This window comes from Panthera pardus, unplaced genomic scaffold (genome assembly GCF_024362965.1).
Source record: "Panthera pardus isolate Hobbes unplaced genomic scaffold, ASM2436296v1 HiC_scaffold_18, whole genome shotgun sequence".
In the NCBI taxonomy this organism is placed as follows: Eukaryota; Metazoa; Chordata; class Mammalia; order Carnivora; family Felidae; genus Panthera; species Panthera pardus.
The window spans coordinates 18,550,609-18,570,321 of NW_026526743.1; the positions used below are offsets into that span (position 1 = coordinate 18,550,609).

Here is a 19,713-nt window from a genome sequence, read left to right on the forward strand (position 1 = left end):
CGTACGGGTCATTTTTCAGCTAATTGCAAAAGAAAATTTATGTTCACGATGTGCAAGTCGAGTCCCAGATGGGATGGGTAGGATGGTCCGTTCACATGCGGACATTTGGAAAACCTGCCTGGAGCTTGCGGATGAGACGGGAGGAGGGGGTCGGGCGGGGCTGAGGTGCTCCCAAAGGACAAAGCAAAGCGATGGTGAGGATCAACCACACTAAGGGTTTGGTATCCAGGGAGTGAGGCTCGGAGCATTTTCCAAACGCTCAGCTATCCAAAGGCACTTTCCTGTGTCTATTCATGTTTTAGGAAATTGCTCGGATGGACAACACATTATAATTTTTATCACCGAAAGTCATGGGAAGCAGGCACCCGTGAGCATTTTCCTGCAGACCAGCTGGTTGTCAGCAACACATGGATAAGACCAGGGCAGAAAACACTTGATTTCTCCCAGTTTAGGGGCAGCAGCACCCCCTGGTGGCCGGCAGGCCTCCAGGAGATCTGCAGATGCTCTAGGGAACCCGGGGAAGCTGGGACCCGACCTCCAGCCCAGACCAAGGAAGGGGTGGTTGTCTCAGGTTCTGCTCACAGGGCCTGGCACTCCTGTCTCCATCCTACAGGGACCCAGTTTCCTGTGTTGGCCTATGATGAACGTCTTTTTTCCCCCACTGGGTATCCACATCATGTTTTTAGAAAAAGTGCCCCATTTTCCATTGGGGAACACCCTATAGTCAAGTCATACAGTTCTTGAGGGTCAACCTTCCTAACTCCATGCATTACGTGCAGTGATTTGATGAGGGATGAGGATATGACCCGAATCTGTCCAGAGAGAGCCAGGCCTGGACCTTGCTGTAGCTACTGGTTAAGAATTCCCTTTCCACTGGGGCTGCTAAGTGGTCCGTGAAGATAAGCCTTGTATTTGGGTTGAGTGGGGGGGACATCTCTGTCTCTGGTTGTAGTGGAGTCTTCTTGGAAATAAAGCTGGCATGGAGAAAAGTAGATCTGAGAGAAGAAATGAGGCACAGTCCCGATAAAAAAGTATATGAGCAGCTGGATCCAACAGTACCTGAAGCCGATTGCTCCAGGGCAGTTTCAGCTAAGTGAACCAATTATTATTTTTTTTCCTCTTAAGCCAGTGGGGACTGGAGGATAATGCTCCCTGCCTGATTTGTGCCAGTCCCTAACTTCTCTCTTCCCTCCCCCACAAATGTCCGCATTGCTGTTGCCATTTGCAAACTCAGAGGCCACGTTAATCAAAACCATCTTTATTATTTAAAGAGCATCCTGTCATCAGGGGCACCTAGATGGGGGTCCCCAGATGGCAGAACAATATTTACAGGGGGGTCAGGAGGGTGAGGCTCGGGTGGTCCCAGGGCTGAGTGGGCCCGCCACTGTGGAAGAGAGGAGCCTGGAGGGAGGGTACCCTTGGACCTGTGGGCTCAGCCCAAGAAGAAAAATGTCCCATTCCAGGCCCAGGGTGCACCCCACCAGGTGGGGCTGGAGCCACCTAGGCGAACTTGGGCCCTGGAGGCGTGCACTTCAAGGAGAAGCCGCAGGTCAGAGCTGGGTCACCATGCCGCTGGCTTCGGAGTGAGTCTGGGGAGAGACAGCTGGGGGCTTCTGAGGACTGAGAGGTTTCCCCAGTCCCACAGCTCCCCTCCCCTCCCCAGAAGCCCTCTGAAATCCAGCTGTTCCCTAGGCCGCCCTCTTCTAGGCCTGAGCACAGGTTTCCAGAAAACCCCGCCTTCTCCCTTTTCCCCATTAGAGTCCCAAACACTCCCGCCCTCTGGCTCCCATCTGGGCCCAACGTTCACCTTTATGGCCTGGAAGATCCACTCCCGGAAGTCACTGACTTTGGTGTAGACACCTGGCTTCTGGGCCAGGGCACAGCCCGTGCCCCAGCTCACGATGCCACACAGCCGCCAACGTGGCGTCCGAGAGATGCTATCCTCACACACGAAGGGGCCACCGCTGTCACCCTGGTGGGGGAAGGGGAGGCCTGGCTGGAGGCCGAGAGGGCATCCAGGAGGCCCTCTTGAATGGCCAGCGGCTGTGGCCACAGAGCCCCCTGGGCCTGAGATAGGGAGCCCGACCGCCCCCTGCCCTGGGTCTCCATCCCCGGAGTGGCAGGGGCTAGGGGCTACCCCACACAGTCCCTCACCTGGCAGGCGTCGATGCCACCCTCAGGGTAACCGGCACAGAACATCTTGGGCTTGATCTGGTTCGCGTAGAAATCGGGGCCGTTGCAGACATCGTTGCTGATTATGGGGACTCGGGCCTCCTGGAGTACCCCAGCCTGTTGGCCTGGGGGTGTGCGGGCAAGGCTGGCCAAGGCTGGGGAGCGTGCGCGGCCCCCTTCCCTCCTGGTGCCCCCCGCCCGGGCTCCTCAGCGTCCCTATGCCCCGGGGCCCAGAAGCATTCGACCAGCCGGACTGCTTTTCCCCAGCCCAGCTCAGTCTCCCTGACGGCGGCTCCGCAGACAGAGGACGGGACTCACCGTAGTACTGTGTGTTGCCCCAGCCGGTTACGGTACAGATCTTGCCATCCACCAGGGCCTGGCCGGCAGCCGGGAGGCACACGGGCTGGATGTATTCTGTGCGAGAGACCACGTGGTCCAGCCTCTACCAGCCTGGCCCACCTTGTACCAAACCCCTGTTCGGCGGCCTCAAGCGCCCCGGCACACCCTTTCCTCGGTTCTTTTAAAATGACCACGGGAAGAGTTGCCATCAACTGAGTTAACCGTGTACGAGGCGCTTTCCCGTATCCTCCAAACTCCCATCAGCCCGGGGGGGGAGGGGAGAGGTACTGTTAGCCCATTTCCAGAGGAGGGACATGAAGCCAAGTCACTTGTCCAGAGTCTCATAACGACTCAGTGACAGAGCTAGAACTGGAACCCAGGTCGGCCTGATTCCGGAGCCGGTGTTCTTAACCCCGGCCCACAGGGCCAGCCCCTGACGAGAGGGTGCCTTTGTGAGAAGTAGGAAAAGGCATCCCTATCTTTACATACATGACTTCCAACTGCCAGAAAATCATCACAGTAGATACACAGGTCTACGCCCACAACAGTGAGAATGGTGCCCCTGGGATGCGATGTCCTCGTGCCGTGCACAACACGCACAGAGGGTTTGAATGCTCCCTGCTGGTGCCTTCACGCGCCTGAGCCTCGGAGCTCTACGCTATAAAATGGACAGAATAATCTTTTCCCCCAGAGGGTGTGGTGAGAAACTGGCGAAGCACTGAGCAGCCCACCTGACACATAGGAAATGCTCACATGAATGAGTCACAGTAATAAACGACAAAAGCAGTGACTGCTCACACGAACTGGGTGCTCACTGTGTGTGCTGCCATCGCTCGAAGCTCTTTACTCACATTCCCCTTTTAATCATCTCAAAAACCCTAGGCGGTCATTTAATGGATCAGGGAAACTGAGGCACAGACAGAGGTGAAGCCACACACTCAAGATCCCACAGACGGCAAGCCCCGGAATCTGATCCCAAATCCTATGCTGTTACCCCCTCGGCCTCGTGTCTCGAACTGAAGCCACTCCCACCCCCTCCTCCTGTGCTTCCACGGACACTTCTTTACTTCAGTATTTGTAACCCCCAAAGACAAGGCTTTGTTTTTAAAAAAAAAGTGTATCTGGGGCGCCTGGGTGGCTCAGGTCACGATCTCATGGTTCGTGGGTTCAAGTCCCACATGCTCTGTGCTGTCAGCGTGGACCCCAGTTTGGATCTCTCCCCCTCTCTCTCCCCCACTGGTGCATGCTCTCTCTCTCTCTCTCTCTCTCTCGAAAATAAAAACAAAAGAAAAAAGCAAAATGTGCATCATCCCCTTCGATGGGAAAACCAATAACACGGACCATTCAAAAGAAAATAGGCATAAAAATAAGTATAATAGAAACCACAAAACAGTCCCAGCAGCACAGCCTGGGGGTTACACGCACAGATTCCCACGCCAGGCAGGCTTGGCTCAGATCTTTGCCATTTTCCAGCTGCGGGACTTTGGAGCAGAGTTCCCTTCTCTGTGTCGGGATCTTTCCCCATGTGGGAACAAAGGATCAGAGGAGGACCCACCCTCCCCAGGCTGCCGTGGGGGCTAATTGTACTATTTCATTATCATTGTACCGTTGCCTGACAGAGGCTCATCGTCGTCATTACTACGACTTCGTGGCCATTGTTTTTATGATTAGTGTCACCACACTGTGGCCTGCTGAAAGCGGAAGCCCAAGGTCTGCTCTCAATCCAGAGGCAGGCCCTGGAGAAGCGTCCTGGCCCCCAAGGGGAGTCTTGCCCCCTGACAGCAAGGAAATGCCCCAGAGAACTGCAGAGGGGCTAACTTCTGAGTCCCTCTCTGATTCATCTGTGTATTTTAAAAGCCTTCTTCATTTCATCTTTTTCATTTTAATTTTTTTTTATGTTTATTTTTGAGAGAGAGGGAGAGACAGACCGTGAGCAGGGGAGGGGCAGAGAGAGAGGGAGACACAGAATCCGAAGCAGGCTCCAGGCTCTGAGCTCTCAGCACAAGAGCCCGATGCGGGGCTGGAACTCACGAACCACGAGATCATGACCTGAGCCGAAGTCGGACGCTCAACCGACTGAACCACCCGGGCGCCCCTCTTCATTTCATCTTAACTATATTTGTTGGTAACAGCTCTTTTGAGATGTAATGCACACACCATGCAGGTCGCCCTCTTCGAGTGTACGAGTCAATGGCTTTTTAGTGGGTTCACATAGAGTTGGGTGCCTGGCGATCCATTTTGGAACAAAAGAGGTCCTGTATTCTTGACTCATCCCCTCCCAATCTCCCCACCCCAGCCTCGCCCCTACCTCATACCTCCCTTACCCCCTGGTAACCAGTGATCTTTCTCTGTCCCCACACCTGCCCATTCTGGAATTTCATTTTAACGGGATCATAGAGCGGCCTTTTGTGTCTGACTTTGGTTTAGCACAGTGTTTTCAAGGCTCATCTGAGTGTCTTATGTCGGTACCCTGTCACTCCTTTCGTGTGTGGATGGACCACGTTCTGTTCATCCGTTTGTCAGATGTGTGGGTTGTCATCTTTTGCTTGTCGTCAACCCAGCTGCCTTGAACATCTGTGTGTGAGATTCTGTGCGGACATGTGTTTCCGTTTCTACCGGGCGTGTACCCTGGGGTGGAATTTGCTGGGCCCAATGGTAACTCCATGTTTGACTTTTCGAGGAATTGCCGGGTGGTTTTTCAAAGTGGCTGCACCAGTCATCCCTGTTTGACGCGTGCCCGTCAAGATCGTTTCCCTTACCCCCGTGGATTCCTATGGCTCCGTCCTCTCTCCTCCCAGCCTCTGGAGTCCCCAAGGCCAAGGCTCATCTCCAGACTTACCCGTGAGGGGCAGGGGGCTGGACAGGTGGACCAGGGCGATGTCATTGCTGTTTTCCTCGCTGTTGGGGTCTCGAAAGGGGAGGTAGCCCCCGTGGTACACCACTGCCTGCACCCCCAGCTGCAGGCCATGGGGGGAGGCCTGGGCCACAGCTCCGGCAAATACCCGCCATCGGGACAAGACCCGGTTCCGCCTGCCAGGGGACAGGAGAGGAGGATGGCAGCTGCCTGGGCACGGCCCGTCCCACGTCGCCTCTCCCCCTCAGCGCTACGGGACGCTCACTCAGGGAAGCAGTGGGCAGCTGTCAGCACCCAGTCTCCAGAGAGCAGGGACCCTCCACAGAGGTGAGCTCCATCGTAGCGAAGACTGACTTGCCACGGCCACCTGCCCAGGCTGGTGTCTTGGCCTCCCACGATGCGATCCACAGGCAGCTTCCGACGGCCACAATCTGTGGGAGAGGCAGAGTCGTCACGAGGGCCCCGGGAGGGCCTGGAACCTCAGGACACAGCCCCATCCTTGGGGATCTATGGGGACAAGGCCCTGCCATCCTGGGGGAGTCTGAGAGGACACAGCTCCATCCTTGTAGGGTTGGATATGGCCAGTGGGGGGGGGGGGGGGCGCGGGGGGGCTGCCTGATGGGAAATGGCCCTGCTCTGGGTTTGGGGGGAGGGCCGAAGGGAGAGGGTTCTGAGTTTCAGGGTCTCACCTTGGCAGACGGTAGCCAGGAAACGGCCCCTGGGACAGTCACTGTGAGAGAAAGACAGGGGCAGAGGCAGAAATAAAAAGAGAGGCCAATTAAGACGGAAGAAAGGGCACCGACCGCGGGCGGGTGGGCGCCCCTGCCCGCTGCCCTCCTCACCACACGGAGATGACCTCGAGCAGCCTCCGGGCCAGCGGCAGCCTCCCCTCGTCCACGCAGAAGAAGCCCGACGTGCCGTTGGCGCCCGCCGTCCGCACGTCCAGCTCCGAGTGGCCCAGGGCCCTGGGCAGGCAGGGGTCAGGCCTGCTCCTCCCGCCCCGCGCCGCCCGCCCACCCCCCGAGGGCCGCCCGCTACCTGAGGAAGCCCATGTCCTCGCAGCCCAGGCCCGCCACCCCGGCGTTGGAGCGCGAGGAGCACAGCAGCCGCCACGTGCCCTCCGTGTCGTCGAACACCATGAGCCGGGCGTCGGCAGGGCTGACCTGCACTGCAGGGCGACAGGACGGCCGCCTGGGTCACCTCCCCGCTGTGCCCACCCGCTTGCCCGCCCGACCCTGCGGGGCACCAGGCCAGGGTCTCCGCGGAGCCAATAGGAGCTGGGGGGCCCCTATGGGCTGGGAACCCGGGGACCTTCCTGTGGCCGCTGGGCTGCCTGAGCCGGCTGCACATGCACCGCTAGTCTGACCCTTTGCTTGGCCATTTGGGAAGAGGGAAGCGGTTTCCAGCGAGCTCCAGAGAGGATGGCGTGTGCGGCTGGATCTCCCGGGGCCATCTTTACCCCCAGGAGGGGAAAACTCAGCCAACGCGGAGGAAAGCCAAGATCTGCCCCTTGATGAAGCCAGGCTTGCAAGACCCCCAGAACTGTTGGAGAAGTAAGTTCATCATTTCCCTTTCTGTTTAACCAGTTTGTTTCTTTGTTCCTTTTGTCTTCTGCAGCCTGAAGACCCTTGACACATCAGATTGCCAAACTATCTAGATACCCTATAGTTTTTTTGAAAGAAAGAAAGAAAGAAAGAAAGAAAGAAAGAAAGAAAGAAAGAAAAGCTATCCTTTCTGCAAGACTTGTCCAAGCCTTGAATATACTAAAATCCATGGCACTTCTCCAAGTAGTATTCATTCATTCATTCATTCATTCACCAGATAAGTGTTAACTAGACATATACTCCGTACCCAGTCCTGTGTGGGGTGATGCTGGGGGCACAAAGATGACCTAGGCAGCCCTGGGTTGTGCCCTCACCAAGCCCAAGTCCGGGGTGGGAAAGACAGACAGCAGAAAAAAAGTCACTCAACCAAACACCTCATCACAAGCTGTGAGAAGAGGTGGGGTGGAGACACAGTAAGGCTGGAGAGAGCCCATGGGGGGTTCCTCATGTCTGGGGCCAGTTGTGTTGAGAACTGAAGGCCCTCTTAGCCCCTCCCAGGCTGCTCCCCACACGGCCAGAGGACCCCTTTCCACACCTAAGCCAAGTCACAGGCCTCAGGCGTATGTATTTACATTTACCCCTCAGCACGGCCTGGCTCCGTTTTGGGCAGTGGACAAATTGCCAAAGCAATAAGCGAATCAGACAAAACCCCTGCTCTGTGGAACTCAAAGGCTAGTAGGTGAGACGGGGAATGAAAGGGACAAATGAGTAAAACAGATGGTGTGTCACAAAAGGAGCCGGGGAGACAAATCAAGCCTGACAGAGGCAGGGGCGTACTGGCGTGCGGGGTGAAGCTGCCATTTTCCATAGGCGGGCACGGAGAGAGCTTCGTTAAGGAGGTGGAGTGTGAATGTAGATCTGAAGGAGGGGAGAGAGTCGGGAAGGTAGGCGAGGGAACAGAGAACTAGGCCACAGGACCTGCGAGTACAGAGAACCCAAGGCTGGTGGGGGGTGCGGTGGGGGAGGACCAGCAAGGAGGCCGGAGCAGAGTGAGCGAGAGGCAGAGGAGCTGGGAGGTAGGCTGGGTCAACACCAGGACTTTGCTTCTCCCCGAAGAGAGGGGCAGCCAGGGGAGACTCTGAGCCGGGAGGCCCTGACCCGACTCGGGGGTTCACAAGCTCCCTCTGCCTGTGGGCCGGGAGCAGAGCAGTGGGGAACCTGGGGAGGGGCTGCGGTGGTGTCCAGGAGGGGGTGGATGGAAGCTGGGCCAGGGCAGGGACGGTGGGGGCGAAGGGTTTAGACTCTGGGTCGCAGGGACAGGGTTTGCTGGCAGACTGGACGTGGCTGTGAAGGAAGGACAGGGGTCAAGGACAACTCCACGGTGTTCGGCCTGAGCCATAGAAGGATGGAGCTGCCGTTGACCAGGATGGGGAAGGGGGCGGGGGGAGCAGGTCTGGGGAAGGACCAGCTGTGACCTCCTGGGTCCTTTTCTCCTGAGCTTCCTGCATTGCTGCTGCTCCAGAGCACGTTCTAAGAAACCAAATGTGGGGCAAACTCAGTTTGCCAACCTCTCAGGAGGAAGCCGGCGAGGCCGTACCCAAGCCGAGTGGTCTTCCCATAGCCCCACGGATCTGGACAAGGGAGGCAGGGCTGCGTGCTGAGATCCTGCTAGGTGCCCAGCACTATGCCTCGTGCTCTCCCTGACCACCAACAGCAGGGCCTTGCCACACCACCCCGAAGCCACAGAGATCCCCATTTTGGTCAGAGGAGGGGCTCAAGCTCGGAGAGAGGGGGTGACTTGTCCAACATCACCGGGTGAGTGAGAAGCAGAGAGGGTTCGCACCCAGGCTTCGCCACTCCAAACCCCAAGCTGTGAATGTTGCCCTAGGCGGCCTGTCCAGCCACTTCCCCTTCTGAGGGCCAAAGAGTGACAGCGGAGGGACGTCAGTGGGTTGGACCATGTTATGCTATGTCATATCTGGTGGGGGGGGGGGGTGGCTTGTGAATCTCACAACCATCCTAGGGCATAGAGACCCCTTCTATGCCCATCTTGCAGATCGGGAAACTGAGCCTCAGAGAGGACATACTTGCCCAGGAACCTACCGCTAAGAACCAGCAAAGAATTTGAACCCAGGCCTGCCAGCCTACATACTCACTGCTGCTTCTGAGGGTCTCACCTGGACTTTCACCGGCCCCACCCTGGGCACACTTCCCCCAGCTAGCACTAAGAGCCTCCTGGCTGTCCTGCCTTAATTATGGCCTCCTGCTCTGAGGTGGGGGCAGGCGATGCCTGGTGCCTCTGCTGGATGGCGCCCACCACCCCGCATTCCAAGACCAAGACTTGGGGTTCAAACCATCAGCTGGGGGTGAAAAGTTTCCAAGTGTTCCAGATAGGGTGAGGCCTTAGGGAAAAAATGATCACTTTATGGATATGGGTTGGGGGAGATGCGGGGAGGGAATATCAAATGCCCCCTCCAATTATTTTTGAAGCCACGTTCTGTGCCACTGTTTCTCACTTTTCAACTCTTTATTCTTGTTTGAATTATTTGAAAGAAAAAAAAAAATGTGTTCCGGGTCACCTGGCTGGCTTACTAAATTGTGTGATATAGTTAGAGGTGTGAAAATCCCAGGAAAATGAGGTGGGGATATAGTTTTGCGTCTGTTTTTGTTTGTTTGTTTGTTTTGTAATTTCCCAGCAGTTTTGGAAAACCCAAGTATAACTTGAGCAGTAGTGCTGACGTTGGCCGGAGCTCTGTCTGAATCACGGCCTAGTTACTTTCCAGCTGGAGGCCAAGAACAGGGTAGTTCAATGGCAACTTGTGTGTATTCATTTAAGCAAAGACTCCCTGAGCACCGACTTAGATGCAGGACACCGTCTAGGACAGCAAACAACGTGCCCCTGCCCTACTAAAATGCACCAGAAGTACATAATTATCAGTGTGAGGAGAGTTTTACCGCGGCAACACGGATGGTGGTGGGGTCGGGGGGAGCATGAGGTCTGGGGTGCAGGAAGGCCTTGCTCAGGAACCTTAAAGCCTGAAGGTGAGACACAAAAGCAGTATTTACCAAGTGGCTGAGAACCAAGCACTGCACGGACCATCATCTCTCATTCTCCCCCGCGCCCCTCGCCGCTTACAGATGAGGCTATTGGGACTCAGGCGGGGCAGGACCGGTAGGAGGCCCCAGAGCTCAGCAGTGACGGTGCGGAACCTTGAAACTGCTTCTAGGTGTGAGCTGGAAAGAGGTGATAAGCAAAGACTGTGGGACCGGGAGGGTTCTTCAAGGGCATGAGAGTGGACCCTGGCGAGTGCCAGACGCAAGCGTGAGGTGCGGGCGGAAGAGGGGGATGGACCCTAGGAGCCTTGGAGCCGCAACGGGTTGAGATTTTAGCCCAGCGGCAGTGGGGAGCTATGGAGGGGTTTTCGGCAGGGGCACGACCCCTCTGTCCTGCCGCTTATTCAGTGTGTGGTCTTCACTTCACTGGGCTTCAGTTACCCCCATCTGAAAAATGGGGATGATAACAGCTCCAAATTCACAGGGTATGGTGCAAAATTTACAGCCAGGGCCTGGCAGATGTTACCCGTCACTATGGAGAGTTGCTTGGCTATTTCTCGAGAAACAACAGAGTGTAGTTGTTCTGCACAAAAGCAGATCTAGGCTACCTGGGTTCAGATCCCAGACCCCGCCGCTTACTAGCTCTGAGACCTGCAGTAAATCACTGGGCCTTTCTGTGCCTCGGCCTCCCCACATTAAAATGAGCTTTAGGGGAGGGTTAATGAAGTGACAGCATAGAGCCCAGGGGCCTGCGCCCGGCACCTGTACATGCCAAGTGCTGAGATGATGACCAACATGGACATAGGCTTCCCTTGTCTGGATTTTCATTTCTTCTCTTGACGTGAGCAGAGCCCTTTATGGAATTGATGAGGGTCACGGGAGTGAAAAATACATGCCGACACTTAAGTTCCCCTTTCTTCCTGCTGCTCTGGGCCACAGAACGGCAGCCTGGGGCTGGCATCTGGGAAAATTCATCCATTCATTCCACATTTAGTGTCTGTATCTATTATTAGTGTGGCCATTCATTCTCAGCTGCCTGCAGACACAGCTCTACCAGGCAAGTCTAACAGCTATTCCTGGCCTCATCATCTACCAGCTGTGTGTCCTCTCTGGTCTCATTTTCCACATCTGTAAATGGGGGTCATGACAGCAGCCGCCTCCCAGAAGAACTAGAATGGGTCGCCGAATTCATACGGCACCCCTCAGACAGGTTTTGACCTTGCCTCGCAGTAAGGAACACATTTTACATCACAGCGTAGCCCTGAACCTGTGCTTTCTGGGGCGAATCATTGCGTTGCTCCGAGCCTCAGTTTCCCCATCTGTAAAACGGACTGATAAACAGTACCACTCTCGTAAAACCGAAACAGAAGATTAACAAAACTTTTTCTTACGGAGAGAGGTACACTGTGGTATTTTCTAATCTAATCTATTTTTAAAATGCGGTTTTCAACTCCCTAATTTAATTTCACGATGCACCAAGCGGGTCATGCACTTAGAGTCTAAGAGACACCAGACAAGTGAAGTGCTTAGAACAGTGCCTGGCCCAGAGCAGGCCCTCCACACGGCACAACACCGCTGCTAACTTCTCTGCACCGCTGCTAACTCTGACTCCCGCAGTCACTCAGGACCTTTTTTCTGGAGCTCCCACCAGGTACATGTGTCCTCCAGGGCTTCCCAAAGGGTCCCAGCCTGCTTTACTCACCCGGATACAGCGGCTCCTGATCACTCTTGAGTAGAAAGGTCACTGCAGAGAAGGTAGAGGTGAGGGCAGGCAGGCGGCGGGGGGGCTGCAGGGGGCAGGGGAGGGTAGAGGCCCAGAGGCCACTCTCACCAATGGCCCAGGATGCTGCCCCGATGGCCGTCAGGAGCAGCAGTGTCCCCGCAGCGAGAGCTGCCACCTTGGGTCCGGAACAGCATGGCACAGTCCGGCCACCTGCAACAGACACCGTGCTGGAGCCACCGCCAGGCCTGTCCTCGTCACGGCAGGGTCTGGGCACGGAGCCAGCTCTTAGCCCCCAGGGCTAACTTAGCACGCCTGAGCCTGCCATGCCCTGGGCCCAGTTTCTCAGGGCCGTCCCTCCCCTACATCGTGGACAACCAGGTGTCCAGCTCCACAAGGCTTCCCGCTGGGAAGGGGCGTGGCCGGGACAGCCGCACTCCTGCCGGGTAATGATCTCTCCTCCCCAGTGTCGGTGACACATGACAGGCGCTTCCGCACTTTGCTATCTCCTTCATCGTGTTGCACCCTTTTCTCGAAACTCTCACTTCTGATAACTCTCTCAGAGGTTCTTGTGACCCTTGACCTTTGCCCCCTTGGCAGCTCACTTCCCTCCTGTTTGGCATTTCCTCACCACCAGTCTGCTCCGGTCCCTCCGTCCTTGGGTATTCTCCCAAAGCCAGACCTCTCCCGCAGGACCCAGCTCCAAGGTCAAATGTGCCCCTGGAGGGTAAGAACCTAAGTTTGAAAATTCGCAAGCCCCACTTTGAAATATTGGTCTTACTCCGTGCTGGCAGCTCGGAATCTGGAGTCTGCTTCGGATTCTGGGTCTCCCTCTCTCTGCCCCTCCCCCGCTCATGCTCTGTATCCCTCTGTCTGTCTGTCTCTCTCTCTCTCAAAAATAAATAAACATTGGGGCGCCTGGGTGGCTCAGTCGGTTAAGCGGCCGACTTCGGCTCAGGTCGTGATCTTGCGGTCCGTGGGTTCGAGGCCCGCGTCGGGCTCTGTGCTGACTGCTCAGAGCCTGGAGCCTGTTTCAGATTCTGTGTCTCCCTCTTTCTCTGACCCTCCCCTGTTCATGCTCTCTCTCTGTCTCAAAAATAAATAAACGTTAAAAAAAAAAAAAAGAGTTAAAGAATCCATGCTATAAATAAATAAATAAATAAATAAATAAATAAATAAATAAACATTAAAAAACATTTTAAATGTCGGCCTTACCCCTCCCTCCCTGGGACCTTGGACAGGTGGCATCACCTCTTTGAGCCTCAGCTTTCTCATCTATTTAATGGGCATCCTCCCAGCACTCACCTAAAAATAATACTTTCAAGTTCTCTTAAATAATAGCCAAACTCTAATCACAGGCTTATTTTCTCAAGCACTGCTCTAAATGCATTCACTTACTCAGGCCTCATTTCAATTATGGTTCCCATTCTTCAAGCAGGAAGCACTACGGCTCAGAGAAGTGGAGTCACATGCTCAGGGTGACTCAGCCAGCAAGAGGCAGTGCTGAGTCCTGAACCCCGGGCACGTTTGGTGCTGGGGCCCAAGTGTAGAACCACTAAGCCATGCTACCTCTCCCCGTGCTATAATGCCCGGCATAGAACAAGTTCTCAATAAATGCTTTTACATTAGAGCTGTGTGGTCCTGGGCAATACCCTTCACCTCTCTGGGCCTCACTTTTCTCATTGGTAAATGGAGCTCTATTCATTCATTGTCCTGTTGGAGCACCCACTGTACCTGGCCCCGTTCTAGGCTCAGGAGACACATCCCAAAACGAAACAGGTGAGATGCTCGCTCTCGTGGGGCTCACATTCTCATATGTGTAAGGTTGAGGGGAAAACATAAACAAGTAAGCAAACTCGATCATTTCCAGACTGTGGCGAAGTCTATGAAGGAAATAATGCAGGTCAGGGCAGCAGGTGGCCTCTGGAGGGTGCTGAGGGAAGGTCTCCCCAAGAGGGGACTTTTGAGCAGAGACCTGAAGGGTGACACCAGCCATGTAAAGATCTCAAGGAAGAGCGCTGTGGGCTGAGGGAACAGCACAGGCAAAATCCTTGAGGCGAAAATAAGCATATGATCTGTTTGAGAGAGGCCACTGATGTGGCCAGAATGGCATGAGCTTGGGGGAAGGCAGGCACCGAGGCTGGGACCAACCAGGGAGGCCAGTAGCCTGAGGAGAAGGGGGGTTTTATTCCCAGTGTGACAGAGGCCCTGGGGACTAAGAGCCAACCCCTTTGGCTAGGGATTGCGGGAGGGCCGAAGATGCAGGGCTGCTAAAAGCCTTTGGCAGGGCCTGGCGTGTGCCCAGCTGTCCCTGGCACCTGCAGGCCGTCCCCGGGGCAGCAGGAGCTCCCAGCTCTCCCCTCCATGTCGTGGTAGTACAGCTGGTGGGCACAGGGCCAGACCAGCACCCAGAACGGTGCAAGGCCTGGTCCAGGATCCTCCTGGGACGGCCGGCGTCTGGGTGTCTTAAGAATTTGAGAAGCCAGCAGTTCCCGTCAAGGCATGAGAAAACAAATACTCCCTCCCTCCAAAGAGGCCACAGTGGGCCAGGCCAACCCTGGCCTCCCGCCCACGCCCGCCCACCAGCGACTCTGCCCCCAACCACCTTCCTGGTTCCGGTGGGAGGTCTTGACTCCCTGCAGCCATGAGGCTGGTCCTGGTCCCTTTGTTTTCAGGTGCCTGTCAGGGCTTTGGGCCCGGCCCGGAGGCTCTGGTGTGCCTGCCGGGGTGCCAAGCGCTGCCACCCCGTGTCTCTTGGGGTGGGAAGAACCTCCTTCCACGCCTTCTGGATCTGGGGACTTCGAGTAACCCTAAAACAGGTGCCCGTGGGGGGACAGGAGGCGTCTTCACTCTGGGTCCGCCTGTGTGAGAGTCCTCCTCACGGCTCGTCTTTGCGGAGGCAGGAAGTGTCCTCCCTGTGGGCATGAGGCAGCCTCCTTGCCCTGATTCCCGGGAAGCAGGGGAGCCTCCGGGCCTGGGAGGCAGCCTGCCCAGCCTCTGCCGCAGGCACTGCTCTCTGCCCCCCAAGGGCACTAAGGCTGCCCTACCTCAGGTCTTCTGCCCCCACCATTTGGCTGCAAACCCTCACAAGTGACATCTTTGGTTCCTTGGCTTGAAACTCAGGCTCGTGGCTCAGCCCTCACCCTACCCAGCTCCCACTTCCTGAATGGAGGGCCCTCCTTTGGCCTCCGGGATACGGCACGTGCCCGATTTTCCTTCCATTTCTCCGATGGGGCCTTCCCCATCCCCTGACCCTCTTCTTACTCCCTGAAACCTGGAGTCCATAGGGTGGCACATGGCCTCCCCCCACTCAGGCCCCCTGCTCCCATATCCGTCTCACACACCTCCACAGCCTCAGTTTCCCTTTTCTGTCCTGCAGCCTCGTAGATGTCCCCGCCCACAGGACCCTCCTGGTCTGACACTGGCCTCAATGTCCTCCCAACCCCCAGGTCCCGTCAGAGGCTCTCATCCTCAGGACTGTCCCTCATCTGCAGGATGCTTCCCCCTGCCACACACACAGCTTGCCAGCTCGCAGCCTGCAGGCCTCCTGAGCATCTCCTGTCCACCCTCTCCTTCCCTGCTCCCAGCCCCACCTGCGCTCAGCCTCCCTTCTGGTCCAGCCTCCACACAGAAGCCCGAAGATCTTCCTAAACACAAAATCCATCCTGTCCCTTCTTTACCTAGAACCCTCCATGGCTCCCCAGTGTCCCCAGGACAGAGTCTTAGACCTTCAGCCCTGTGGTGCCGCTGTTAAAGATTCGGGGATTGAACATGTTTCCCCAAATTCCCAGAGAGTCTTATGGGGCTTTCTTTATCAGACACCCAATAGTTTCCAAAGAGCAGTCAAAAGCCCCAGAACTTGTAAAACACAAGTCAGTAGAAGAGAAACGAAGACTAACCACCAGCGCCATCTTGCGGAGAGACCCAGCACTGCCAAGGCATCAGCCAGCCCTTCAGCAGAAAGAGTCCTAAGAGACGTGGCTCCGGCTTGCTCACCTCACCGCTGCCCCAGCTCCACTTCCGGTATCACCTCCAGAAATAGCCGAATTACCCATGTGCCACTGCACACCCAGCGCCTTGTCAGCCCCTGCCTTTAGCCACTCTTCCCTCTGCCTGGCACACCCTACCTATTCCCTACTCATCCTGAGTGTCGGCCCGGGTATCGCCTCCTCCAACTCTGAGTCCCCGGGGAGCACCAAGAAGCCTGCCTTGGGCGCACTTCAAAGCAACACAGATTTGGCAGCCACAAGGCAGGGATGGCTCTCAGCCCTGTCCTAGCCCCGTCCTGCACTTCCCTTTCTTCCTTGCACCAGGTGTTAATAAGGACAGTATCATTATCCTCGTCCCCAGTGTACAGATGAGGAAAGGAGGCCCAGAGAGGCGCAGCCACCTACCCTGGGTCACCCAGCAAGTCGGCGCAGCACCAGAACCTCTCAGCATCTATATCCAGGTTTGACTGCCGGCTCCAGCCCCGCCAGCAGGACGCCGTGACGGGACCGGCTTGAGCTGCCCGGGGGTGCACTGGAGCCCCACTCTGCCTTGCTTCTCTCTGTAGCCAGACCATCTCCGGCCACCCCTCTGGGCATGACCTGCTTTTCTCCCCGGTTCATTCACACAGGGGCCCCGGGCCCGGGGACCCCAGGAGACATGCCATCCCTGAGGTTCCAGGCTCCGTCACCCACCTGCTCAGCCAGGACAAGTGCCCCCTCCTGAGCCACTGCGAGCCTGGGCTCGCTCTGGGGCACAGCCGTGCGGCTTGGGGCTTGATCTGCCAACTGTGCTGAGACCCCACAAGGGCAGCGTCCACACTGATCGTTTCAGCCAACACAGCCAGCCCTTCCTGCCAAGCGTGCCATTCAGACCCTCATGCCACCCTGTGAGGCGTGCCTTCGTATCATCTCCATTCTACAGATGAAAGCTTGAGGACCAGAGAGGATAAATCTGGGGCCTCCCAGTCAGAAAGTGCCACCACCTGGGACCAAACCCAGCTAGCCTGGTTGCAGGAGGAAGAGAGGGAGCCGGCCCCCACTGGAGAGGCAGGCAGGAAAGGCCGTCCCCTGATCGGGCCCCTCCAGCTGGCCCCCAAGCGTGGAAGAGGTTGAGGGAGAGGCGGGCTGTTTGGAGCCCCCACCGGGGCCTGCCAAGAGCCCTTCAGTGCCAGCCACTCGGGCGCGTGTTTTCCCCCATCGTTCCTGGAATGCTTTCTCTGCGACCTCTCCCCTCTCCATCCATCCTGGCCGAGTCCAAAGTCCTCCCTCTGCTCTTTTGCCCACAGTGCGGGGAGGTGGGAGGAATGTCTGGAATCGGTGGGGGTCTCGGGTCCCGGGGACGCCAAGTTGGCCGACCTCTGTCATAACCGCTCCAGTTCATGGCATGTGTCTCACATGCTAAGCCCCACAGTGGTGCCTTGTGTGTGTTCCGAGCTCCCAACAACCCCTGTACGTAGGCAGGTAGGTAGGTTGGTAGCATTAGGATCCATGCTTGACCCAGGGGGAAAATGAAGCCCAGAGAAACGATGTCAGTTGTACAAGACCACACAGCAAAAAAGTGGCAGGTTCAAGTACAGGCCTGTGCGTTTAGCTCCAGAGTCTGTGTCCTTAACCATGATAGCTGGTCTTCCCACCTTAGCCCCAAGGAGAAGACGGTCCAGGGTTCGCTGAGAGATCACTGGGGTGTGAGGGGAAACTGAGGCATGGAGCCAGGCAGGTCATATGGGGTAGCGGGAAGGCGGGTGGTGGCACAGCCCCACAGAAAATTTGGTTAATAGTTAATCAGGTGGAAGAGACTTCACAAGGGGCTGGGGGTGGGCCCAGGAGGGGTGCCAGAGCAAGGGGGCTCTGAGGGGGTGGAGGGCTGGGAACAGAGCACAGAGGGAGGGGCGCCAGGCAGAGCCAAAGTTGGGACTCAAGGAAAAGGGGACTCACCCTCTTTCTCCGCCATGTCACGGCCTCTTGTTAATGATTCCCAGGCTGACTTCCTGGGCCGGGGAGGGACCTGTGGGGAGATGAACCGAGAGGCAGGGCCTGGGGGAGCCGAGCCCAGCCCCGGTGCCCCCAGTCCCAGGCGCCCATCCAGGGAGGCTGGAGGGACTGGGCCCTGGCCAGAGCACGCCGTGATCACGGACGCAGATCGGGCCGGGTTCAAGGATGGGGTCAGTGTCTGACCAGCAGCCAGGGGACGCCTGATTTGCAGGGTTGGGGGCCCCCCGTGCCTGGGCCTTGGTGAGGAGTGGGCTGAAGGTCTGAATTCCTGGGGCTGAGGGAGTAGATGAGAGCTGGGGACCTGAACTCCTGGGTCCTGGGGAAAAAGGCATTTGGGGGCTCTGAACTGCTGGGTATGTGGGAGGAGGGGCGTAGGAGCCCAGACTCCCGGGTCTGAGGGAGGCGGAGACTGGGGCCCCATCCCTGTGTCTGAGGGAGCCGGGGTTGGAGCTCCAAGGTCCTTGGAGAGACGTCTGGGAGCCCCTCTGCCGGGAGGTGGGCGCTAGGTAGGGTGAGGATGAGGGGACCCGTGTCCCGGCCTGGAACTGAGGGCCCCGGTCCTTACCCTGGGGTCCGGCAGGTGGGGGCAGAGCTGAGAGATAGTGCCCTTGTCGGGTCAGTCTCCGGGCCTGGGCAGGAGCATGGTGGCCCCGCAGCAGCGGTGGCCCGGAGGCAGAGGCAGCGGCGGCGTGGGGCCTGCTAGGCCTGGCTGCCTCACCTGAGGAGGAGGGGGGCTGGGCCGGAGGCGGGGGAAGGGGCGGGGAGGGGCAGGGCGGAGGGATCGGCAACGCTGGAGGCCACCTGGCTGGTGGGGCAGGGTTTGCAGGGGCTGGACCTGGCCGGCCTGCCCCCGCATCGCCTCCTTCCGGCCTGGAGGGGGCCCAGGTGTGCCAGTCTGAGGGGACATGGAAGCGGGGGGGTTGGGCAGACAGACAGAGCAGGCCGGGGGTGGGGGGTGGGGCTGAGGGGGTGCCCGCAAGGACTGAAGGATGGGCCTTTGAACTGGAGGCAACCAGACAAAGGGCCCCGGCTGCCCCAAGCCCACCCTGCCCCTGCCTCTGCCCCTGCCTCTGGCCCAGCCCCCGCCCTACCCGCCCCCCCCCCCCACCTTGCCCCAGCTCAGGCCTAACTCCCTCCCTGTCCTCCCCTGCTTCCTCTAGCACCTCCTGCCCAGCCCCAAGCCTGCCACTGCCCCTGCCATTTCCTGCCCCCCATGTGCAGCTCCTGAACAAGGCAGTCCGGGTCCCTGCCCCAGCCCTGGCCCCGGCCCCCTCCCCCCCAGCTGCCTTCCTACAAGTCACGGGGGCTGGTTTGCTTTGGCAGCTTCCCTGCTGCCTGCAGCAGTGACCTCTGGAGCCTGGAAGTCCTACACAGGGGGGATGGGGGGCTTGGCCCGGAAAAGGCAGCACTGAGTGCTGAGGCCCAGGCCAAGTGGCCGGAAGTGTCCACAGGCAGATACACACTGTCCCGCCAGCAGCCAAGAGCGATCCACGTCAGACCCCAGGGCCAGATAAACACCCAGACACCCAAGGGTCACCATCAGACACCTGCTTGTGGACAGCCATGCACCCAAACACAGACCACAGCTGCTCACCCCACACACTGGCTCCACTCAGAGCCACAGCCTCTCACAGGGGGTCGTGCTGGCGGGGCCCCGCTGCTGCCCAGCCCCTCATCTCCCTCTCCCTCTCCCCAGCTCCCATCACAGCAGAGACCCACACTGCTGGGAAGAGACGGCTGCATTCCCTCTCTTCTCTCCAGAGCACCTTCCCTGCCCTGCTGCCCCCTGCCCTACCCAGGGCTCCCCTCTGCTCTCCCCCACCCTCCCATACCACTCACGGTCCCCACTGCGCTAGTGACCCCCCAACCCCAACTAGTCAAGTACTAAGTGGCTGTCCCCGGGAAGGGCGAGACCCACCCACCGGCTTCTTCCTCATCCTTACCCCTGAACATGCGCAGAGAGGTCCCACTGCCTTCCCCGGGAGGGAGGCTCCCCAGGAGAACTGAGGCTTTGGGATTTGAGGGGTGTAGAGGGTGATGGGGCTCACG

The 19,713-nt window shown here is 57.7% G+C and overlaps 1 protein-coding gene across 2 annotated transcripts; it reads right to left on the reverse strand.

Annotated features, from left to right (window-relative positions):
- Positions 1-1,242: 1,242 nt before the first annotated feature.
- HPN (hepsin) lies at positions 1,243-18,374 on the reverse strand. 2 transcript variants are annotated; one of them, XM_053906402.1, is made up of 14 exons: positions 18,230-18,374; positions 17,608-17,677; positions 11,795-11,896; positions 11,666-11,707; positions 7,747-7,827; positions 6,404-6,533; positions 6,208-6,330; positions 6,055-6,095; positions 5,631-5,796; positions 5,351-5,541; positions 2,491-2,586; positions 2,155-2,297; positions 1,808-1,972; positions 1,243-1,589 (listed from the first exon to the last, which is right to left on the reverse strand). In XM_053906402.1, exons 2-14 carry the CDS (start codon positions 17,621-17,623, stop codon positions 1,551-1,553), a joined length of 1,335 nt encoding a protein of 444 aa, XP_053762377.1. In that variant the 5' UTR covers positions 17,624-17,677; positions 18,230-18,374; the 3' UTR covers positions 1,243-1,550. The 2 variants fall into 2 exon arrangements, with proteins under 2 accessions (XP_053762377.1, XP_019278698.2); XM_019423153.2 differs by lacking the exon at positions 7,747-7,827 and having other exon boundaries at positions 18,230-18,371.
- Positions 18,375-19,713: the final 1,339 nt, after the last annotated feature.

Coding starts and splice junctions, on each gene's coding strand:
- HPN (XM_053906402.1), bottom strand. Junction 7,828..11,665: donor TCAGGAGCCGCTGTATCCGG/GTGAGTAAAGCA, acceptor CCCCTCCTTCAG/ATCTACATTCACACTCCACC. Junction 6,096..6,207: donor CTCGAGGTCATCTCCGTGTG/GTGAGGAGGGCA, acceptor TTTCTCTCACAG/TGACTGTCCCAGGGGCCGTT.